The following is a 25421-nucleotide window of genomic DNA, read 5'->3' on the forward strand; positions in this document are numbered from 1 at the left end:
TCAGCTTTCATCGTGTGTAAGGGGGTCCTGCACCCCGGTTGGACTCACTAAGCACCCGAATAATGACATTTCAGCACCACAGACAGCGACTGGCAATGACTTTCCTTTTTGGGCCACCCAGCAAAATCAAAACAGGATTTCCAAAACACATTAGCCTCCAGCTCTGCTGAAATAGAAACTGACAATATGATACAAAGCAATGAGAACGATGACAGTGTGGGTTGGGAAATCTTTTAATATGCTGAAGTGAATTGTCTGTAAAACCCAAAAAACATTTGGCAGATTTACTTGAACAACAGTCTAGAAAAGCACCACAAAAAAGGGAATCGTAACATACCCCTAACGTAAACACAGAACATATGATGATTAATAAAATATTGGGGCAACAACTTAAAATGCATGCATCACTGAAATTCATAACCTCAAAAACAGTTCAAATTTCTGGATTGGGACAACACAAATAGCAGCCCTGCTCCAAACATTCCAAGTCCAAGCACGGCAGCAAACCTCTTGCGGCCCTTTCCTCGCTGACCAATATTAGAGTTTGGTTGAAGAGGCTGAAAGGTATGTTCTGTGTGGTCCGTCTAAAGGAAAATTAAGGGTTAAAAGAGAACAAATCATTCTGGACTTGATTTTAACAAGTTATGCCAATATTATTGTTTATAGTTAAACAAAACCAATCACCTCTAGATTTCAGTGAAAAACCCTCCCAAAACCCACTATTTCACAACATCAGTATCCATATGGTATAGTGAAATCTGAGAAACTGATGTATTTAAGCATTTCTTTTTTGATATGCTGGCGCAATCAAATGCTGACTGCTTTGAGAACAACAGGGGCAACAAGCAGCTGCAAACAGCTCTCACTAAACTAATTCCACAGTGGAGATTGATGGGAGTTGTGGAAATTCCCTGGAAAGTCCTGGCGGATAACATCCCTAGTTGATTCTCAATTAATCAACTGATTACCCTTCATCCTCAGGAAAGAGACTATGGCGACATCGGAGTGGGATGCAATGGCTGCCCCTGTTGGTCTCAAGAGTATTTTTACTAGACAAAACTATTGTAAATGGAAGCATCAGAGAAGATGAAAGAAGAGGACAAAGGAATGTGGACATGACTGACCTTGCTGAGCAGGGTCTTAAGACAGAATATCTCTTTCTGAAGGTCTCCAGTCTGAGTTACTAGCTCAGTGCAAAGGGCTTGAGCCTCTTTCTTGGGATCACATGTGAGAACAACCTATCAAAGAAGTCACAAACAAGCAGACATTGAACGTGAGATACATAAGCTGTCTGCCTACTACTACTTCAGCTGAAAATGACTTGGTTTCAAATACACTTCATTTGTTCTCATCCATTCAAGGCTGTAATCATGGATCATTTCAGGCACTTAGGGCAGTCACTCTCAAAAGTGCCATGCACATTTAAAGACATTTAGCACATAGCCCATCAGAGATTTTGTGAAGTGACTTTGAACAGCAAAAATTGTGTGCTTAATATTAAGGTTGCATGATTGTCGGGATCACAGATTTACAAGTAAAAATTTGGCCAGTCCAATTGAGTCACACCTTTTAGTACATTATTTGGTTTAAATAACATTTTAACCATCCCTCATGTTGTTTAAACTATTTTTTTCACAAAGGAACACACACACAAGCTCATCTTTTCTGGAGTCTGACCAAGTCTATATTTTTACAGTGTTTTTTGTACAACCATGTACCATTAATTGAATTCTATTATTTCAGATCCACCCAATATCTTCTAACACTATTTTGATGGTCCCCAACTGACATTTTACTGACTATAAGTAACTTTGCAACTACGTCAACTTAATTTACTAACCCAAACCCTAACACCTAACCTCACAGTCTACCAATACTCTGAGAGTTAGTTGACAAAGTTACTTATAGTTAGTAACTATGTCAACTAACTCTCGGTGTATTGGTAGACTAGTAGAATGTCTAAAGTGGACCATTGAAATAGCAATGTGTTCCAGACTGCCACAAATCAAAAGTCTGGCTACACAAGACAGTCGTGTTTTACAAAGGACGCAGACACAGTACACAACGAACCTCAGAGGGGCTACGTGGGAACCTGCTGATGACATCCTGTAAGGTTTCTGTCAAGTAACAGCACTGCTGTTTCAGGCTGATCAGAAAGTTAAGAAAATCTTCACTCCTGAGGAAAAGAAGACATTTCACAAATGACACCCTTTGTTCAAGAACTTATCAAGTAGTTAAATAAACATTCCACTTCCTCTATGCTTAGCCTTTACATAATGGAGTGCTGAATGGATAATGTATTTTTGTAGAGCAAAAGCTAAAATAATAAAATAAAATAAAAAAGTATTAGCATTTTAGCACTTCGGGTTCCATCGTCCTAAAGTTAATGGGTTTTTGGTTAAATGCTTGAAATAAGGTCTGTGGTTAACAACCTCACAATATTTTCATGTTTTATTCAAAAACATAAAATACATCAGTAATGCCCCTTTTTTTTTTTAAAGCTTTTTTTTACTACGGTTGCCAACAAGTGGCTAAATAGGACTACGGAGGTTGTCAGGAACATTAAACATCATCAGCCGAACAGGTAAACTCATCTACTCACTAGTTCGCTTTCACTGTGTTATTAATCGCACACTTGCAAACTATTCAAACTTTCAGAGAAAAGGAGAGTTGTTGAAAGTTTAGTGATGATGACGTTGAAGTCATGTGACCAAGGTGTAGTTCGTTTAAATCCTACGTTTAGCTTTTTACCTCCAGAAATTGTATTGAGGATTCAAATTTCATAAAAGTTATTTTCATTTGTGAAGATTATCATGATAAACAAAAACATGTAACAAATCATTAACATTTGTTTGTCCCAGAGCAATTACAAAATCCTCTGTGCTTTTTAATCAAGGGAACTAGGGTGATGCTACTTTCTACAAAATGATGTCATCACTGCAGCGCACTGTATCCCTATACACTCATCCAAGATTATCACCATGTTTAATTTTTTAGGAAAAACTTAATAAAATCAACAACAACAAAAATTCAAAAGACAAATATTGAAAGCTGAAGCAAATATTTCTTAAATGACCAATTTGTAGACAGTGTTCTTGGCGCACTTCTGCCATCACTTACAATTTCAAACTCCTGTAATGGCTCACACATACCACGCGATGTTGATAGTGTTATCTTAACAGAGCATTTCCCCAAGCAGCCGTTTTCTTCTCCTAACACTCTGTCAGAGCCCGTGGTAAACACTGTCAGTCGCTGTGGAGTTACTATCTTCTCCAGGACGGAGAGATGGGCTCGGAGCGTCACTTTGTTAGTTTTTCTATGACTGAATGAGTGATAGGCTCTTGTGGGACGACTAAGTGCTGGGTTAATGCCACCGTCCCAACAGGCACCATGAGCAGATCCATCAAATCGTATCAGGGCATGTATGCTGGCTATTAATTACATTTGAAATAATTCAACCACTCAAAATAAACAATTACAGTTTAATCTATTAATAATATTTGTAAATCTTCTTTGCCCTAAGAAATAACATCAGTATCAAAGCTACACATTAGAGCTATCTGCCGGAAACAACTTATGAACTCTTGTGAAAGCGGCAGTGCTTATGTTTACATACATCCCATTAGGCAGGAAATAAACTGTGGCGATGAATTTCACTGTAACTATATCCTTTTAATGTGTGTTTACGGAGGACCTATCAGAAGAGGATTTAACCGCATAATTTACTGTGTGTCCGTCTGCCCTCTCTGTACCTCCCCGACATTGAATAAAGAAATTACAGATTGATTAGGTTCATTAAGCGAGGACTTTAAAGTCAAACATGGCTGCCATGCCGCCTACTCACCGTCATCCGTCAGAGCCCGGAGCGTGCAGAAACGGCACTAGTTCATTTCTCACCTTACAAATCATTACTAGAGCTTAAACCATTAAGACAGGCTTACATGGAAGCCTTGTCAAGACACTGTTGTCCTGCAACGAGTTTCGCAGCTCATAGCTGCACTGCAGACTGTTACCAGCATGGGAAACTGTTCATAGGACTCTATAACTGATGATGAATGAATAAATATGGTTCGAATTTGATGTGGATACATAAACATACAATAAAGTTCAGTTTAGTTTTAGGCTTGATGAGCTTTACCCGCTGTCTATGTTATTAAGAGGCGTCAGGGTGTCCAGATCTACTTTATCAAGGTGCATCTGCTCCATGGCGCTGAGAATCTTCGTTTGATCCTCAGGATCAGTTACACCAATCTACAAAGAGAAAGAGAGCTGATTTATCAATGTAAACAACATTTTATGGGATGGATGTGCACGTGTGTGTGTGTGTGTGTGTGAGAACAATAAAAACACATTTATTTGTGTTTAAATATAACTGTAATCGATATTTCTTATATCTTGTCCGCCTTGCTTATATTTATATATTACATAATTATACTAGCTACACAGTGACTGTCAATTCATTCTTGAGCAGAACATAATAAGCAAAGCTGCTCTTGTGACATAACCAAAGCCAAAATCCAATCTTACTTAAAACCAAATAGTATTCTTTTACTGCCTTACAAGCACTTTATCTCCATTCAGTATAGTTCTATCCACTAACTTTGTAAGTGTTTGTTCTTCTTGCTATCTTTTAAATGCTTGATCTACATACCTTTTCCAAATCCCCCTTCTCCATGATCAACAAGTCGCTCCAAGTGACATCATGATCCTGCCAGTGTAAAAAAATAAACAGAGGTGTAGGAGACATAGGAGAACTGAAACTTAAAATTAACATTTGTTAGACAATATTGATTGTCTTTGAATTTCAGTGTTGATTACCTTTATTTTCTTTTACAATGCAGGTCTATAGTGCGACCATAGTTTAGCCGTATAATTTAAAAGAAAAACCTTCACAGATCAAATATTATATAGATTCTATTGTAAAGGAATTAATGTAAACATTTGTTTAAGTGTAAAAAATAAATCGACTGGCTCACCACCATGATGTCTGAGAGATAATCCAGACTCAGACCATGCAGCAGCAGTTCAATATCACTCAGCTTAGAAGAACTGTAAGATTAAGCCCAAAGAATGAACTCATTAACAATATCAATATCTGAGCCTGTTTTTATATTGATTTGTAAGGCTATTAAATGTATAGTGAGGACCAGAATATGCTACCCATCTGTATATTTATGTGCTCAAAAAGGTTACATTTATCTGACCAAAAATAGAGTAGAACTGTAAAATGTTATTACAATTTAAAATAACAGTTTGCCATTTTAATAAATGTTCTTCCTGTGATGGCAAAGCTGATTTTCAGCCTCATTACTGGCACATGATCCTTCAGAAATCATTCTAATATGCCGATTTGCTGCTCAAGAAACTATACGAGGAATGTTATTTATTTTCAGTCACCACTAGAGTGTGTTACAAGCCAAGTCACAGACACAGAGGCTCACCTCTCTTTGCAGCCAGAGGAAGAATCAGGGTTTCGTTTGAGAAATTTAAACAGTGCCTCAGCTTTGGACTGTGCATTGGCATTTGCAGTAGAGAGCTCAGAAGAATCAAGGATCCTGGAGATCTGAAGGAGCACAACTTTAATATTCCTCATTCTTAAAAGCAAGAGCCATGTTTATGTAAAAAGTTTTTTAAGGCTGTTTGTGAATGTAAAAGGTCTGCAAAGTTTTAAATATCAAAGTGCACAACAAATAACAACAACATGGCGGATGTGTTACGTACAGTATACATTCATACTATGAAATACTTTTTTAGGGGATGTGAAGAAAACAGATACAGCCTCTATCTTTGAACCAACTGTTTTCAGACTCTTAGAGAAACGAGGTGATGTGCAATGTATATTATGAGAAAATTAGTGTTGTTTTTTTCCTTGAATGCATGTAAACATACTGTGGAAGAACTCCAAAACAAAATTAGGAAATAGCATAATAGGGGCACTTTACCTGTAGTCTAAAAATGATTTGATGTCTATGATTTCTGACATTAGAGTTTACAGCAGGGCAGAAGGTGACCTACCTCAGGGTAATTGAACACTTTGGCCATGTCAGATGCGGTCTTCCCTGTTTTGGTTTTGATGGACTTATCCGCTCCTAGTTGAAGCAGTTTCAACACGGCGCCTTCGTGTCCATACTGCACTGCTATTATGAGGGCCTGCTCCATCAGAACAACATTACAGTGGATACCAGAAGAGAACTAAATATTAGATGCTCAGATATATTAATCTTCTCTTAAGACATCTGCTTAACTGACTATGATGCAGTGCAGATGTATAGAAAATATAGAGACAGTTAAATGTACTCTACATCCATTAACATGACTTATGATAATCACAGCCATTATTGCTGGTCTTACCGTATGTCCGCTATCGTTCTGAAAGTTCAGCTCTGCTCCGTGTGACACCAGCAAATTAATCAGCTGGCAATAGCCATCTCTGGAAGCCAGCATCAGACACGTCATACTGGACCTGAACAAAGGCCAAAAACAAGACAAGAGAACTGGCAGATGTTACTGTGATCATGCTGCTGGGTACGAATCACACATACAGGGGATATGTTCTCTGCCACATTTAGATTTAACACGAGTCATTTATTGCAATAAACTGAAGTGGAATTGTTAGAAGCAAAGTGTAACAGTGATAAAACTAAGCCTAGTGACTTTTTGTTATAGTCAACATCTTAAAGTAAACCTGCAGAGTGTTCTGGCAGTTTCATGAAAACAATATCTGAAATAACACCAAATGAATCCCTTGAGAATGACAGAAGACACACAAATTCAAGCTTGTAAACAGATGTTTTGTGCCCCTTCAGATTTTTTAACCAATTGGATTTTAAAAGCAACTAGGGCTGTCAATAATGATCATTTTGGTAATCGAGTAATCAGTCGATTATTTTGACGATTAATCAAATATTTTTTTTTTTTTGTGGTAATAAAAATATGCGGTTCATAGATTCTCGTCCACTCCGAGGAAAGCACCACTTCCGATATTTTTCCGGTTACTCGACAGGTAAATTGCAATCTAGGATTTTATTCAAATCCAGAACTAGAGTTTAATCAAGGAATCGTGACAGCCCTAAAAGCAACTTCTACAAATTTTTCATAAATAATTAGCACAATTATTTGTAGTCAGTGTTATTTTAGTATCATTGAGATACCATTATAGTTATTAAACATTCAGAATTTTCCATTTTCTTTTTTTATAGTCTAAAACACAATCAGAACAAAGCTAATCTATACAACAAAAGTGCGAGTTGTGTGCTCGTCATTTGGATGTTTTTTTTTTTTTTTTAAATGTCCATATAGTTTTTTTTTTTTTTTTATTACAATTTTGGTTATTTTAGTACAAATGCATTTAGTTTAATTTGATTTCAGATAATGTGTATTTTATTTCAAGTAACACTTTATGGTTTTAGTTAAATATAAAAACCCTGATTGTAGATTTGGGTCATTACAAAAATAACTATATACTATATTAGATTCCAATTTTAAATGGAGGCCTCCTTGCATGCTAAACAAAAATGTACATCTAGGCTAACACGTCTGACAGTTCTTGAAGAACTACTAAAATGTTAGTCATGTCTGATCTTGCTTAGAGCGCCAAGTGAGTGTGGACAACCACTGAAGCCCCCCTCATAAAAACAGGTGCATGACGCCCGTTTGTAAATCACCCCTTAAACGAAACCTCCATTTAGAAAAATCAAATCACCATAAAGAGTCAAACTGTGCCAAAGTAAACAAAGACAAAAACATTTTACACCTAGCTTAGGACAATCCATTACCTGCAAAAAGCACAAAAGAGGAACTTTCTAGTCGTCTGTGCTTAGAGCTTGCGTCACTGTTGTAAATATACACTTTTATCTAAAGATCACAGTGTCAAACATCACACCTTAAGTCTATGGGAAAATCCTGAGGCTATTAATCAACATGGGTGGCATTTCCCAGAGAAGGTGATGGCGGCGAACTGAACTCTACAGCGTGGGGCACAGGTGAGCAAGGGCACCATCATTCTTCATCTTGACATTATCTCCTCGCTATCTACGCATTTCCCCTTCAGTGACTGTATTTGTGACAAATGTGTACGGTCTTAAAAGCATTTTCCCAGGCTGTCCTTCTACCAAAACCAAGGGAGCAATACAACTTATTGAATCAATAAAACGATTCTAATTGCTGTAAACAGGGTTAAACTATGGGTACGATCATAATTTTCAAGTATTTACATAACTGGGAGTTAGTAAGAAGCAGTTATAAATGCTTCTCATATACTAAACTAAAATTAGAATAATTTGGAACAACATATGCTTGTCAGCATTGATGCTTAAAAGCCTCACTGGGCACATCATCAAATAAACTACATGAATGAAAGGAAGAGGCACCAGCAGAAGTCTTGAAAAATTAGCCAGCAAAATATGCTTTCTGTAAGGCCACATGGGCCCAGTGACTTTTAAAGCCTGAAACATCCTGTACTCTATGGAAGGACATGAATGCAAATGCTACACAATAGCTACACAAGCTCAATATTATATGTTGTTGCATTTCAAAAAGTCTGCAATTCACAACTTGAAGCAAGTATGCATGAGATTATACGCAAGTGGTATAAATGACTTTCTTCAGTGAAACAAAATATGATATTTTGATAAATGTCTAGTGTTTTTTCAATGAAAGTCAAAGGAACCCAATGTTTGGGACCCCATCGACTTTCTTGTATGGACAAAAAGAGTTAAAACATTCCTCAAAATCTCTTTTGTGTTATGCAGAAGGAATAAAGTCATACAGGTTTGGAACAACATGCAGTTAAGGTTAAGCAAATGACAATTTTAATTTGAGTACACTATCTTTCAGCAAGTGTATAGCAAGGTTGAAAACATTGATGCGCTTCACTCTGAAACATGCAGCACAACAGATTATATAATTATTTAATTAAAATTGCAGCCTTAGAATAAAACTGAAATCGCAATTTTGCTCAGATTAATTGTGCAACCCCCTTTATTCATTTAAGTTACACTTTATCAACAAACAAACCCCCGTTTGAGAAACCCTGGCATACACATTTGCAGGTACGCACAGCATTTATTTTTGAAAGCTGTTTGGTGCAGTTAGATGACCCCATTATCAACTCAATAAGTGCTTACACCATACAGTAACATTACTCTATTTATATTATCATGTAATCAGAGACATAATGCATGCAAATTAAAACGACTCGCCCCAATACCATAATCACACAATGTTACATGAGGTGATGCATTTAAACATCTATTATATGCCTGTGATTTCACATGTGAAAGAGAATGGTAGCCAATGTAAAATTTTAGTCTCAGCAATTTCAAATAATGAAATTGCAACTAATCTGAAATAGACCCCCTTCCCAAATGATGTCTGGCTTAGTCTAAGCATGCTGTATTTGTTAACAAAAAGATTTAGGGAAATGCAGCTGCTGCATATTGTGGGTTATGTGTGGAGCACTGAGAGGGCAGAGGAAGAGGATGAACCTTTGACAGGCCCAACGTCTCCCTGTACCTTGTTAACGAACTTTAAATATTTTGTCTGGATGGGGAAACAATCACTTTCTCACCAGTCAAGTTAGCAACATGCTTGTTGACACTCCATATCATGTGAGCGGTTTGGGTGACAGATGATAAGCAGCTGGAGGCTGCCCTGAAAAATGCACTATTGAGTACACATCACCTCCCAAACAGAGTTGTTAGGAAGACTTGTTTAAAACACTGTCTGGCCAGTGTTAATGTTTTGTAGCTGGTGGGAGCATTTTTTCACATACTCTCAATCAACAGGGCTAGACAGTGCTTGTGACTATTTGTTGTTAATTTTCAATGCATGTGGATGAGATGAGGGATCATAGTCTTTTTAAATTGAATAATTAAATCATTGGTTCTCAAACTTTTTGATTCCAAGGCCCCCCGGATTGACCACAACAACATTTTCTAGTCATTTGTAATTTAGTGAATAAGGATTTTAAGAAATATCATTACTCAATTGCTACCCCAAAAAAATCATTGGAGAGCTTGGCATAACAACAGTGTATATTTATTACTTTCACATACTTTTAAAACTAGGCATATATCCAGATCCTTAAAGACTGTAGGAATTTTATTTATTCTTATTTTAATGCTTGTTTTACCTTGAGGCCCCCTGGTTGAGAACCACTGAACTAAATGTGCACTTTTAATTCTAGTATAGCATGCAATAGAGAAATTAACAAAACTGATAATCACCGAGGAAATTAATGTGAGAGATCACTGTAGTCAACATGAATATTTTTCTTAAATGCCAAAGAATAAACTACAGAAGCATACTGTCAGAAAACAAATAAAATAAAAGATTGTAAAATTTAATTTTTCCAAAGTGTTTTTTTTACTCCGAGACTGAAAATGGGCCTCCATGATATACAATAAAGATTGACAACATCGTAAATGAGATTTAGGGTGTATTCACACCTGCCTTGTTTGTTTCGATTGAATCGAACTCTAGTTCGTTTCCCTCCTTGGTGCGGACCTTTTGGGCAGGTGTGAATACAGCAAATCGAACTCGGGTGCGGACCAAACAACCGAACCGAGACTGAGCTGAAAAGGTGGTCTCCGTACGGTTCCAAACGAACTCTGGTACGGTTCGTTTACGGTGTGAACATGAACCGACCCAATTGCAAGAAAGCACCGCGCCTTTGAGTTAACAGGCTTCCGTAGTCGGAGTTGCGTTATGGAAAAGTGATCTGTTGTAGCCTACTACATTACATCTGTTGCGCGTCGTGTGTGCATCATTGGAATGGAATGGAATGAATGGAGTGTGTGCATCAGGACATTCACATACAGAGCGTTCTCTTTAGTCTAATCGCGCATAGATACAAAAAAAAAGCATTTGCAGTTCATATAATGTAACGATAGTTACAATACAAGGATGATGCTGCGTTAATTTACGTTAAGCCTTTTTTGCACTTCCTGATTTCCCTACTTGAGAATCCTTGTCCAATGAATGGACGACCTTAGCACACGTGTGGTTTTGTTTACAAATTTTGGTTCACTTGCAAAAAGAGCAGTGTGAAAGCGAACCGTACAAAAAAATATATATATTATTTGGTCCGGACCAAAGCAAGTGAACTATCGGACTTTCCTGGTGTGAATACACCCTTAAAGGAACTTAACGATTTTACTCCATGTCAGTGGCATGCACTTGGGGCTTGAGCCCCTGCCACTTTAATCGCTAATAGTAAAGTGCCCTTTTGGTTGTATCGCGGTGCCCCCTGGAACGCGATTTCGCCCCTGCGGAGGTCTGTGCACGCCACTGCCCGTTTGCCATGTCATGTCCATGTCAATTAGCAAACATAAATGAATAACATTTGACTAATAAAACTCATGCTGCATGCTATGCAGGAGCAGTCACACCTGCAAAATACCTTTCCTACCTGTTGCAGACATTCGGGTCAGCGCTGCGACTGAGCAGCAGAGCCACACACCTGGAGATCATCTCTTCTGAGGCAGACGTTGCTGTGCAAGCAGCCATCAGGACTGTATAGTGGTCTGTGTACGGAAGTTAGGGAAAAACACACACATACCATTTCATAATCAATAATTCTCATAAATATTCTCCAATGGTAATTGTTCAGATCACAGGATGGACATGCTTGTACATACGTCATGTGAGTCTCACATGGCCTAATGTTGTTGGACAAAGACACTGTTAGTACTTCGGTCACGTATCCGACCGGGAGCAGTTCTAATGTTGTGTTGTTGCAGAAAGGAGACCCATCTATGTTAGGGGTTTGTGTGTTGTGATGATAGCTGCGTTTAGACTGCAGGAGCAGGTCTGCTTGGGAGTAGGATACAGACACAGTTTAGTTGCGTCTGCGGTGGAGCACGAAAATAAATAAAGCTCCAGTGTTGGGCCAACGCAATGACGCCAGCACCACGCTCTGTATACCACCATTATCAATCACTTCTACATTCTTCCCCTTCTGTGCGGAACACAGACCAGGAAGTGGCAGCTGCATTCACATTTAATTATTTCCTGTCTAAGCCTGCAGCTTCAGTTGCTCGAGACCCCCTCTGGAACTCCCCTTCCATCTCTTCCCAGTGGACACGGCGGAAGTGTCTACATCGCTTCAGTCGCTCATGTGCCGACATTTCACCTTGTCCAACACATGCATTCAATTTTGAAAAAAAAATTAAGAAAGACAATGTGTAAACGAAAAAAACACCAGCAGATTAATTACACGTTACAATAGTTCGGCATGTGCGTCACAAACATTAAGTAACAGCAGATGAAGGACACTAAGGCAAACTAATTGGTTTCCATCCTCGCTAGCACGTGGGTTGAAATCAAAAGAATGTAACCAACTTCAATGTTAAGCGTATTAATGAAAACCAAACTATTCCCCCCTGAAGGATTAAGTCTAGCCATGCTCTTTTGATTTGGTATCATTGGGTTCCTTCCCGGTGGCTGATGCAAAACCCCATCCTCTCCAATAAAAACCCACAAGAGTCAAAGGAAGGCCATGTGGTGCAATGGCAGATTGACAGCACCTGCTTTCACCTTATCAAACTAAACCTTTGACCTTAAATTTTTAAAAGTTCACCAAGTATAGTACACCTTTATGCACCTGATAAGTTACTGATGGCATTGTAGAAATGCTCTATTCGCAGATAGCTATGATTTACTCTAAGAAAAATAACAGGCCTATAACAGAAAAAAGGCCTGTCCCAATATATGCACTTGTTTTAGCCACTTCAAAGCTTCTGGAAAATACTAAAGGCTCAGTGCATATCCCATCATTCATCATGTTCACAAACTAATGTGCCCCAAAATCATGATTGAGGAAAACTTTCATATTAGATATTACATATAATTTGGTGGTAAAATGTAAAGTGTTGCACATTTTATTGGTGCAGAGATGAGTACAGGTAATGTGTATTTTGTAAAATGTTGGCAATTGATTTTAATCAGATTTAATTAAGTCAGTGGGGTCCATCAACTGGATGTAGGGTCTGGTTACCAACATTCTTCAAAATATCATCTTTTGTGTTCAACAGAAGAAAGAAACTCATACAGGTTTGGAACAACATGAGGGTGAGTAAATGATGACAAAACTTTCATTTTTGGGTGAACTAGGCCTATCCCTTTAAGTAAAAGCACCGCAATTAAATTATGTTGTGTTAAATACTACTGAACAGACATTTAGAAGTTTAATTTAAAGTGCAAAGTATTGAAATGTGTAAAAGCTTAAGTTTAAAAAAATAATAATAATTTATACCTGGATTTTTACAACATTTGAACACTTGGTCCAAACACTGGAAATGTATCATGTTAGTAGACAAGTGGTCAAGTGCAAAGTGTGTATCCCCTTGTCTCATGTGAGTTTATGTTAGTAATATAATTTTGTGTAAAAAAAATAAAATAAAATAAAAATAATAATAATAATAATAATAATAATGTGTAAAAGTTTCTAATGAGGATTTTTTTTGTAATTACCCAGGTGCTTATTTAAAGGGATCGTTCACCCAAAAATGAAAATTCTGTCATCATTTACTCACCCTCAAGTTGTTCCAAACCTGTTTGAATTTATTTCTTCTGTTGAACACAAAAGAAGATATTTCAAAGAATATTGGTAACCACACGTTGATGGGCACCATTGACTTCCATAGGGGTCAATCAACTGTTTGGTATGAAAGCTTGTTTCCGCCAAGGAATAAAACAAATTTAAAAGATAATTACGACTTTTTATCTCACAATTGCGAGTTATAAAGTCAGAATTGCGAGATGTAAACTAACAATTGTGAGAAGGAAAAAAAGTCCGAATTGTGAGATAAAAAGGTCACATTTATTCTGTGGCGGAAACAAGCTTCCATAGTTTGGTTACCAATTTTCTTTAAAGTATCTTCTTTTGTGTTGAGCAGAAGAAAGAAATTCATACAGGTTTGGAACAACTTGAGGGCGAGTATTGATGATGACGTAATTTTTGGGTGAACTACCATGACAACATTAAAGTGAGTGCCAGCACACGCAAAAATATCTTAATTTCTCGTCTAAACTTGCAATATAAAGCTCTGACACACGCACTAATTATTTTATGAGTGCCTTTTGAGAAACCTAGTTTTGGATTATGGAGAAACTCGCCATTTACCTCTGCTGAAATTTGCACTTGCGCCATGATCCAGCAGCAGTTCAGTGAGCTCATAGTGGGCCACATGGACAACGCACATGAGAGGAGTCCAACCAAAACCAAGCCTCGTCTCCACGTCCAGGCCTGTTAAAAGACGATAAGATGGGCGTATATTAATATGTTTTGTAGCTTGTCTCGCCATAATAAAAACTATAAATGCAAGAACATACCCCCGTCCAAGAGCTCGCGCACCAGGTCGACATTTCCTGCAGTAATGGCTCTTTTCAAGGTGGATACTTTATCTTCTCCATTCAAATGTACTTCCGCTGAAAACTGCCAGCCAGATAAAAAGGTTTTTTAATCATGCAAATAATTTGTGTACATTACTATCTTAAACTAAGAGGCCGAATGCTAACCAAAATATAAAATGGTAACGTTAACGTTACACGAGTGTTGGAGTTAAAAAATATATATTTATTACGTTTAACGTTACCTCAACGCATGGTTTTTTGTTTTTATCAGAATATCCAATATCCCACTCGTCGCTACTCCCATCACTTTCATCACCAGCAGGAAAAGCTGACATGATTATGGTGGACTATTAGAAGTTCCTGTTCACCCGATTGTGTTCTCATTAATGTCCTGCGTAATGACGTATGCGGTAGCCACGCCCAGATCTGTATATTAATGAAACGACCAATAGAGAAGCGCGTTCTTCTAACGCACATTCTTCCAGAGCCCATCTTCTAAAATATCTATTTTAATCTACTCTAATCTCATTGTCTAATTTTATTAAAATATATTCGTTTTTTTATTTGCTTTGGTACTATTTTCACAAGTAAGGTGTACATTTTAAAAACTCTTAGTACAAAAATCTAAACATTTGTAACACGGATCTGGTCAAAACCGTATCATCTTCTTTCAATTTAGTACTTTTAACAATCAGTTCATTCAACAACGAACAATGCAAGATACATGTGTCAAATCACCATTGTTACTGAATTAACAGGCTACAGATGCCACATTAGAAAATACACTTTATGTAATTTAATCCATAATGTAGGCTATTGTATCTATTCAGTGTGTTATCAAAAGGTGTGATAAAGTATGACACAACCATGAGGTTTTGTGCAATAACAGAGTTTGCTGGCACAGTAATTGTTTTCACTGTGCCATATGACTGAATTTATACTGTTGACATTTACAGATGAAGGGTGAGTTACAGTAATGTGGCAGTCTCTAGTTGGTTTACAGTATGACATGTCATATAGGCTACATGTAGACTAATGTAAAATGCTGTATTTGACGTCATCTGTCTCTCTTCTACTGATGCATCTCTGATCAATCTGATGTTACAGTCATTGACTGTTTCCTCTCCCTTGTCCTGCTATTCACAAATGACAAATTAGAACATATTGGTGGTTATTATCTACGGAAGCGTATTGCATTCACTTGAGAAAAAAACTCTACTCTGTTTTTCTGAATTAACGAGTTAATTACCTCAGAATTACGAGATAATTTTTCATGGAAAAAAAGTTTTTGCTCTGTTTTTCTGAATTAACGAGTTAATTATCTCAGAATTACGAGATATTTTTTCATGAAAAAAAAGTTTTTGCTCTGTTTTTCTGAATTAACGAGTTAATTATCTCAGAATTATGAGATACATTTTTCTTGAAAAACATTTTTTTCACTCTGTTTTTATGAATTAATGAGATACTCATAATTTTGAGATAATAGTCATTAATTCAGAAAAACAGAGCAAAAACTTTTTTCCATGAAAAATTATCTCGTAATTCTGAGATAATAAACGTGTTAATTCAGAAAAACAAGAGTAGTTTTTTTTCCTCAAGTGAATGCAATATGTTTCCGTAATTATAATCTAATTATAATTGCAAGATGCATGTGTCAAATCACCATTGTTACTGAATTAACAGGCTACAGATGCCACATTAGAAAATACACTTTATGTAATTTAATCCATAATGTATTGTATCTATTCAGTGTGTTATCAAAAGGTGTGATAAAGTTTGACACAACCACTAATCTAAAAATAATTTATTACATTTGGTTATCGGAAATTGCTAACAAGTTCTAAACGTCTAAAGAATCAATATCTATAGAAATCTATGGTGTAATGATTCATTGCTTGATTAACCATTAAGTTCTGTTGGATTATAATAGACAAATGTATTAAACTGAACGAGAAGATGAAGATGAAAAACAAAAGTTTGATAGTAAGAGCTTTACGAGCTTATTTTGTGTTTTTGATTATCTGTTGTGATATTAGTACTAATAAAATAAAAAACCAAATAAAAAGTCGCTTTGGTACATTTCTCGAATCATCCTCAAAATTTGCAAAACAGTAAGTGCATTTCTCAAAACAATTCGTACAAATAGCAAAACACCAGTCTCTTGCTCAAAATCATCTCTCAAAAGTAAATATCTGTGTCAATGAACATGTCAGTGCCATCAGAATGACAAGTCCTTGTGACATTGTGTACGGATAAGACAGTTAAACTGCTCAGTCATGTTGTCAATATAACAGTGTACCCTGGAGGGATGTTCTGATGTAAACTATGGATAAAGTTTTGATGACAATTATTGTAAATTGTAGGTTACACACCTTAGTGTATGTGGGAGTTTGATTGCAAGAGACTGGACAAGATTCACATTTACCCTTTTACTGTTTGTACTGTAATTTGTTGACAGACCATGTTATTGCAATACAGAAAGGAAAGACAGCACTGCAAAGCACAAAGAAAAAAAATGTGAACAGGACAGATTTAGAAAAAAAAGTCTAATGCAAATGTATAGAAATATGCTTGATTATGACAACTTGTTCAACCATTTTGCATGTGACTTATGCTAATGCCTAACTGTTGTGGGGGGTGAGACAATTCAACAGAGACCCATTATAATATATTTTGATCAACATGACATAAGCAATTGATAATGTAGGAAACAGCAGAGAATTGTATAATCATTTGCATGGATGTACTACAGCATTTGCAACTTGCTTTTTTGATGTGCACAAGTGACACAATGATATGAAGATTGAACAGGTAGCCTAGTTTTGAGAATTTCAATTCTGATCTGAGAAATGTACCAAAGCGACTGAGAAAAACTGTAAAAAAAAAAAAAAAACATATATGAGCTCTGTGATGGACTGGACATCTGTTCAGGGTGTTTCCCCTGCCTGATGGATGGATGGATGGATAGATAGATAGATAGATAGATAGATAGATAGATAGATAGATAGATAGATAGATAGATAGATAGATAGATAGATAGATAGATAGATAGATAGATAGATAGATAGATAGATAGATAGATAGATAGATAGATAGATAGATAGATAGATAGATAGATAGATAGATAGATCAGTTATATTAAAAACAGAAAAAATAAGATTATTCAAAGAAATGAACTTCATTTGCAACATTAAGTCAATATATTATTAAAAATAAATAAAATGGCTAAGATTGTCAATTTACTATATCAGTCTATTATGACTTGCATGCTGTGGCTTATCTGAAACTTTATCATTTGAGACAAAATTGCCAGCTGAGGAACACTGAATAGACTTCATGTGATCTCCTTTATCATTGCAACATAAAAAACTGATCTTGGAGTACTTATCAAAATGAGTTATATAATTTACTTAGTTCCACAAAGGCAGCCCTCAATGGCCTCAAGATGTCACTCTGCTGAGATTCATCTAGCCTTTTTACAGAATCATGATTCATGAATCAAAATGTTAAGTGAAAAGTAAAAAAAAAAAAAAGATAAGCTAGGCCAGGCCTATTTTGTCCCATATTTGCTGTAATGCAGCAGCACTCAGTCTGCTTGGACTCCACAAGTTTGCGTAAAACCCGATGATCATATCATCCATAATAATTTGAGAATTATCCAAAGAGCATCTTGTGCTTGACCTTTTGTTCAATGGAATTAAAATATCACAAACATGCTCATTTGATTAGTGACCTAAACAGTGCCGCATCTTAAATATTTCTCTCTCATTTGACAAGTGTTTTATTTTTATTTTTGTTTGTTTGTTTTACAATATTAGGACTCTTATTCTATTTGAATTGTCTTAAGTCATTCATTTCTTTCAACTAGCCTAGTTTAAAAATACATTAATGTAGGCTAGCCTACATTTACTTTTCCATTTCAAACAATATGAAATCAGGAAAGGTGAGAATGTTAAATGTAAAATGTATTAACGTTCTTTCTCGAACACCACGAGAATTCTCTGATGATGACACGCCACTTGCTCTTGTAGCCTAAAGCAACACGTGAGCATCTCTGTAAAAGACTGACAGTTTGAGGATGACATGCCCAAAGGATCTGTGGCGTTTGGGGTTGAGACAGCGCACTTTTCTCACTGAATCACAGCGCTGCTGTCAGCATGGGCTCTTTATAAGCGCTTTACTTTTCATTAACGATTTGACATACGAGAAATTTTCCTCATTGTCTAAATACTGGCAGCGAATCTCGACAATATCAGCGCTCAACTGTGCGCGCGGTGGAGGACAGCGCTTGCGAGCTTCATTCAACGGAGAGGCGTTCAGCTGACACCCGATGCAAGCGGTGTCATCCCCGGGAAACTTTTAGGATGCAGCGATCACCTGTGGAGGATGCCAGCTGCCTCTCAAGATACTTCTTTTGGTAAGACTTTCAAACTAACTGCAGATGTTTTGTGTGTTCACGTTTGGACTAACAAACCTTGAAACAAAATTGGGCTTTAGGACACGTGTATGTTTGAGTTTAAATAGACATTTTTCTAGTTTAATCACATTTCGTCTTTACTGGATGCTACTCAAACTGCACCTGATGATAGCCTACATTCATTCAAACATTAAAGCCAACATTGTAAAAAATTATATGATCAATAAGTTATGACAACACATGTTTTTACATTGCTTTTTAAGTTATACAAGATTCAACTATTTTGTAAGTCAATTTAATGTAATTTGAGTTGAAATCAAGTTGATTGTACTTAAAAATGTAAGGCAGCAACTTTTTTTTACAATTGTTTTACATATAGATACATATAGTGTGTGTATATATTCACTTTTCAGAGTTTTCGAAAAACTTTTTTACAACCTCAAATGTTACAGTAGGCTACAATTTAATCAGAGTGCGATAAGTACAGTAGACGCTTAATAGAAGTAGGGCTCGCCTGAGAATGTTAGGCTACCATAGCAACATCACGCCGCTCAAGCGTTTTTCTTTTAGATCGATATTTGATGACATGTTACAATACTTTATTATTTAGATTTATATATCACTGATAGCAAAATCACAAAGTTTTGTTTGAAATGTTTAAGGGCCATAAAGGAATAATGTTGTTTGCTCTCTGATAATACGTTAAAGATTCCGCTCAAGTTAATGGAATAATTCGAACACTGGTCACGTGACTTGAACGTATTATTTTTTTATAGAACTGTGCATAATCATAGACTAGAAAATAACTACACTTCCCTGTACATCTCTCCTTTGAAAATAACTTGAGTTCACTTCAATTAAAATATTCACAATATTACAGTTTTCAACATCTGTTTTGGCTGTTTACAGGTGGACAAACCCTATAATGAGAAAGGGTTTTAAGGAGAAACTGAGGCCATCTGATGTTTATCAAGCACCCAGTCAAGATGCAGCAGACATTCTTGCAGAGCGTTTGGAAAAGTTAGTATTTGCATTCTTACCTTTACCTTTTTGATTTAAAAATGTTTTTTTTAAACTGATATGTCCATACAGCTAATTACAGTTCATTCACGTGTTTCTTGATCTGTATTTCTAATTACACTCAAATTTTAACGTGCATTAGAGTTTAATTTATTATAATTTTTAAACATTTTATTAAATATTAAACACAAATCCCTATATTCAAAAATAATATATTATATCCTATGAATTGATATTTCCTCCGTATATTGTTATTGTTGGTTTTACTTAAAAACAACTTAAAGTTACCTGGTTGCCTTAAAATTTAGAGTTAAGAGCTAAAACTTTTAGTTAATACAATGAAGGAGATGGTTTAGGAAATATAAACTCAAAATATTATGTTATCTGAACCACATTAATTGTCTAAGTTGATTTGACAAAAGTTGTGATAGCAAGTCATGAAAATGTTTTTTTGACAGTGTGAGAATATTTTCCTAAGCCTCTCAGGAAACGGAACTGAAAGAACTTTCACTCACGTTTTCTGTGAAGTGAGCAAATTAACATCATGAAGTGACCCTAACAGAACACACAGTCTTGTTTTCTATTGTGACTTGTCCTCACCTCACCTCCTGTTACTTACCAGAGCCAAATATCCCACCTTCTAGGGGTTTGTGTGCTGTTTTTGACAAAAGACGAGAGAAAAGAAGAATAAAATGTAGGCAACCCCTTTAAATGTCACCCTGCCTATTCCAGTAAAGTTTCTCTCATGCCAAATAAACCACAATACGTTCATGCCAGTGCCCTGGTCTAATGGGCATCAAATGTGACCTTTTAAAGGGCCAGGCCCCTGGAGAGTGATAGATGATGAGCATTTTTGTTATTGCTCTAAGGTGAAGCACTGCTGGGAATTTGAACTTTTTATTCAATTAACATGTTGGAGCAGTCTCCCCTGTTTCCCCAAGCTTGTCAAGGTCTCTTTGCTCTGTTTAATAAGTTTGCTAAATCACCTTGGTTTTACAGGGGTGCACCAAACAATGTGGGTGGGTGGGTTGGATGCTGTTTAACTGTTCCATTCAGTTTTCTCTCTCTCCCTAAACAGAGAATGGGACAGAGAAGTTGCATCTGGGAGGAAAAAACCCAGTCTCCTGCGAGCCTTGGCACGATGCTTCATAGGACCTTTTCTGTTATTTGGCTTCCTCCTATATATAGGCGTAAGTGTTCAAATAGTTTGTGTCTGTGCCCCTTTTTTTGTTCTGGGATTGGAGTGTTGATCTTCTCTTAATTCAGCAGTTTAACGCTTTAATGAAGAAATCTACAACAAGGTCCAAACGCACATGTTTGCTAATTGTTTGCACATGGGTGGATATTGCTGGCTCATTGGTATGAAGTTATGTGATTCCTAGTTGTGTACTCAGGTAACAGTGCAGTGTGACTGTCCCAGTCAAGAAGCCTACAGCATCTAAACTCTCGCTAGATTTTATTTTTCATTTGTCACTTTGTTTAGTTGTTATTATACTTTGGACATCAAATTGAAGGTGCTTTGTCTTTTTCTAGTAATTTCTGTTACTATTTTCTAGGAGGCTACAAAAACAGTGCAGCCACAGCTTTTAGGGCGGATCATTGCGTCATTCGACCCGGCCCATGAACCGGAGCGAGCCAATGGTTATTTTTTTGCCTTTGGACTTGGCTTGCTATTCACTGCCCGCTTCCTCCTGCTCCAGCCTGCCCTGTTTGGGCTGCACCGCCTGGGCATGCAAATCAGGATTGCACTCTTTAGCATAATCTATAAAAAGGTTTGTTATCTATTTCTACAGTCATCTTTCTTTGATACAAGTATCTTTCCCAACAGTATGTTAAGTGTATGAATTTCTCTGAATCTTGACCCTTAGACCTTGAAACTTTCTAGCCGAGTCTTGGACAAGATCAGCACGGGTCAGCTGGTCAGTCTGATGTCAGCCAACCTGGGCAAATTTGATCAGGCGAGTATTAAAAAGAGCAAATCACTTTAGTTCTCCCTCATGATTGCTGGATGATAGGTCACCTGTTTGATTTGAAAGTCTAAAAATATTGATTTTAGAGGGATATTTTTAGTTTATAGAACTAAATTGAATGAAAATCCGTACAGCGCACAATATATATAATAGTCCGTAGAAAATTTTTAAAGATACTTGTACTTTTTTGCCAGGACATTTTTCTGAAAAAGGTAGGGTAGGCAATGTTTTGCATAAACACTTTTTGTTTAAACTCCCTTCACATCCTGATAGCAATCAATAATAGAAGTGGTCTAAATATTAAAAAAATTACATATATCTTCGTGGATTTTGAAAAAAAAATTCTGTGAAAAATTGTTTGTCCAATCATTGCATTCATTGCTTATGTTGCGTCCACGCCATGTTGTAATTACCATAATTAAGAGATGGCAACCCGTGACGCTCTACTCTGAGCAGTTCATGTCTTTGGACTCGGAATCATGTGTTTTTATGGCAACGGCAAAATTAACCTGCAGCAGTCAGGTGGTACAAGTCAGAGCTCTTTAAGTTGTTTACGTTCATTATTATTGTAATGTTATGCGCTTTGAGACACGAGGTGATTTAACGGCGTCTCTCATGACACTTTGCAGACTCTGCTCTGGCTGTGCGCGTTCATGTGTTTTAGAGGAGGCTGGAGAGAAAGCTTTGAAGGAAGGGTGGGAACACCTGGGAAAAATGTATACAAAATAAAAAAAAATCAACTTGAGTATATATATTTAATGCATCCTTGCTGAATAAAACAATTTCTTTAAAAAAAAAAAAATCATACTGACTCCAAACTTTTGAAAAGTAGTGTTTATATATATATCCAATTTGTAAAAAAAATAAAAATAAATTGCATCTCGCACAGAGGCCAAAAAATACTTCTCCAAAGAAGACTCCAAACTAATTTGAAATAAATACACTGCTGCCAACCTGTTGGCTGAGCATTAAATTTGGCATAAAGCTTCAGAGGGGAGCGTAGCTGAACTCTGGAACGTCCTAGGAAGGTAGAGCCAATGTGCTGAATATTGATACACTCTGTAAGTGGTCTGAAGCAATTAGCACCTGTGTTTAATATGGGTTCTTCGAGTGTCCTTTCGTTGGAATGTATGAGATGGTTTTGTTATGTTTATGTAGCCACTGCAAATGTGCCGAAGTGAACAAACTTTTCGAAATGGGTTCAAAAGTGTTCTTAGATATGGTTCAGCATGCCTGATATAGCAGGACTTGCGTGGCACAACTATGCAAAAAACAATGGCGTTTAGCTAACACATAAGGTGAATGAATGCCCAAAGAACAGGAGAATGAACAAGAAGAGTCTACATTTAATATCGGACCTTGGTGTCAGCTTTTGAAATAAATAAATTTAAATAAAGCTTTTGATTTTTAATTAATGACTAAAGTTTAATTCCCAATCTTGTATTCACTGTACCATGATGCATTTCTTTTTTCTTTTTTTGGTACAGAGCCTGGGTATGGCCCATTTTGTATGGATATCACCATTGCAATGCATCCTGTGTACAGGGCTTATCTGGGAACTCATCGATGTCAATAGCTTCTGTGCACTTGCTGCTATCTCTTTACTGGGTGTCTTGCAGGCCTTTCTCTCACATAAAATGGGTCCTTACAAGTAAGTCTCAAATGTACTTTTAGCCTTCATCCAAACCAAAAAGCAAATCTTGTCCAATGATGCTCCCATTGACAGACTCAAACTGGCACATATTTGTTTAAGAGTTTCTCTCCAAGTATCTTTTATGCTCCCACAGAAACATTCCATTTGTGATTCATGCTGGTTAAAGGCTTTGAAGAGTTTGGACAGGTAGTTCAGTTCTGCTCCTGTAATCAGAAGGCTGGTTAGCCTTGTGCCTTGGAGATATGTAAACAATGTTGGTCAGAACTGCTACTGAGACAGTATCACACACACACACACAGAAACTCACAATCAAGTCTGTATATTGTCTGTATTCAGTGCCTTCACTCCAAGGAACATTGTAGACATTCACACAATGCTTAGTCAGATGTATTAAGTCAGATGTGTTTATTACAGTATGTACAGGACTTGAAGTTCTGTGAGCACAGACAAATCATTCCAACTTTCTGTCTTTTTCTGTTTTCCATCAGAGCACAAAAAGTGCTACTGACCAACAAACGATTGGCTTTGACCTCAGAGATCATGGAGAACCTGCATTCGGTGAAGGCCTACGGCTGGGAGGAGATAATGGAGACCCTCATCAAGAACATCAGACAGTAAGACCCAAACAGTTTGTGGATGTTCTCTTTTTGTTAAAAACAAGTCAAGAGAATGTTGCTTTTATTCAGTGTATAGCCTCACATACCCAGACCTTTGACTAACGAGAAGAGACCATCTGACTGACATGAAAAGCGACCAATTTTTAATTTCTTTTTACATGCCATTTCACACGCCATATTAAAATCAATATTCAGTGCTCAAGATACATTTCTTTAATAGTAGTGTGCATATCAAATACAGTTTTGCTATAGAGATTTGATGCCATTGACCTGGAAAACTTTGGAGAATTCAGTGATTATTTCACGTTCAAAGGCACTTGTTGTATCAACCCAGTACTTTGTAAACACAAATTTGTTTCCAGGTGTATCGATAAACAATTTGAACTTTCCAGCCTGAGAAGAGCTTCCCATTTTTGTGACCAATATGCAACAGTCTGAAACTGAGACTAAACAAGTGATTTAATTAAAGTGAACAGTTTGAAAGTTGAATCATTTAATTACATTTCTGTCCTACACATTCTTTAATTCCTATTCCTTTAATATTAAGTGAGGTTCTTTCATAAGAGATTATGGATCAGAAGAGTGGGCCTGGATCAGAGAAACTTGAAGCCACAGTCTCCCACTGTTTCTCTGTAGTATTACATTTAATGCAGCACACGGTGTGCCTTTGTGTTTTTGTTATCAGCTCAGTCTCAGAGAATCAATGTGCCGTTGTTTTTTTTTGAGATATTTGATCTCTCATGACACAGTCTCCAAATATCCTACCTATCTGGCATTCCCCTTCAGATTGTCATTCTTTCTTCCCGTAAAACTGTTTATAGGGATGAGGTGAAGTTGACCAGGAAGATTGGCTCCCTGCGCTACTTCTACAGCTCTGCATACTTTTTCTCAGCCATCTTTGTGATTGTGGCCGCTGTGGTGCCCCATGCCCTCAGTCGCGGTATCAACCTGCGTCGCATATTCACCACTCTCTCCTACTGTATGGTGCTGCGTATGACTGTCACTCGTCAACTGCCCGGCTCCATCCAGATGTGGTACGACACCATGCGGCTTATTTGGAAGATTGAAGTGAGTTCACACACTCTACAAGTGACACAAGTGTAGCCCAGTCTGGGTGTCACAAACAGTAGTTTACTGTAGCACACACGATGAAGAAGATGAGATACAAACGTCTTTAATGAATGAATAAAATGCCATTTTCGTAGTAATATTAATGATATCTAGTATAATATGAGTATGAAGGAAAACATCTCTGGTTTGGCGTTGATAAAAGGGAAACACTCCTCTATACATTTCTGAAGAGCACTATTTTTGGCATCAGTATATTATTGTGTATAACTGTACTGAACTTTGAGATAATGTTGCAGTTAGCATGATCTTCTCTGTAT

The 25421-nt window shown here is 36.9% G+C and overlaps 2 protein-coding genes across 4 annotated transcripts in view; one reads left to right on the top strand and one right to left on the bottom strand.

The window, feature by feature from the left end:
* asz1 (ankyrin repeat, SAM and basic leucine zipper domain containing 1) overlaps nt 1–25421 on the bottom strand; it is a 26033-nt gene continuing 612 nt past the window's right edge. The window contains exons 1-13 of one of the 2 annotated variants that reach the window (XM_056254691.1): nt 14598–14831; nt 14335–14437; nt 14126–14248; nt 11411–11525; nt 6352–6463; nt 6016–6150; nt 5442–5563; nt 4977–5049; nt 4652–4708; nt 4139–4251; nt 2071–2176; nt 1125–1238; nt 1–584 (exon numbers count right to left, since the gene is read on the bottom strand). In XM_056254691.1, the coding sequence (XP_056110666.1) occupies nt 423–584; nt 1125–1238; nt 2071–2176; nt 4139–4251; nt 4652–4708; nt 4977–5049; nt 5442–5563; nt 6016–6150; nt 6352–6463; nt 11411–11525; nt 14126–14248; nt 14335–14437; nt 14598–14690 (1428 nt within the window). In that variant the 5' untranslated portion in view covers nt 14691–14831 and the 3' untranslated portion in view covers nt 1–422. Of the gene's footprint in view, nt 585–1124; nt 1239–2070; nt 2177–4138; nt 4252–4651; nt 4709–4976; nt 5050–5441; nt 5564–6015; nt 6151–6351; nt 6464–11410; nt 11526–14125; nt 14249–14334; nt 14438–14597; nt 14832–25421 lie in introns of those variants that run through there. The other variant, XM_056254698.1, reaches the window with a different exon arrangement.
* Nucleotides 18414–25421, top strand: part of cftr (CF transmembrane conductance regulator) — a 22255-nt gene continuing 15247 nt past the window's right edge. For both annotated transcript variants that reach the window (XM_056254669.1, XM_056254676.1), the window contains exons 1-8: nt 18414–18772; nt 19682–19792; nt 20871–20982; nt 21349–21564; nt 21661–21750; nt 23250–23413; nt 23905–24030; nt 24855–25101. In XM_056254669.1, the coding sequence (XP_056110644.1) occupies nt 18720–18772; nt 19682–19792; nt 20871–20982; nt 21349–21564; nt 21661–21750; nt 23250–23413; nt 23905–24030; nt 24855–25101 (1119 nt within the window). In that variant the 5' untranslated portion in view covers nt 18414–18719. The remainder of the gene's footprint in view (nt 18773–19681; nt 19793–20870; nt 20983–21348; nt 21565–21660; nt 21751–23249; nt 23414–23904; nt 24031–24854; nt 25102–25421) is intronic.

Source organism: Rhinichthys klamathensis, unplaced genomic scaffold, assembly GCF_029890125.1.
Source record: "Rhinichthys klamathensis goyatoka isolate OS25496 unplaced genomic scaffold, OSU_Roscu_1.1 h1tg000005l_1, whole genome shotgun sequence".
Classification (NCBI taxonomy): domain Eukaryota; kingdom Metazoa; phylum Chordata; class Actinopteri; order Cypriniformes; family Leuciscidae; genus Rhinichthys; species Rhinichthys klamathensis.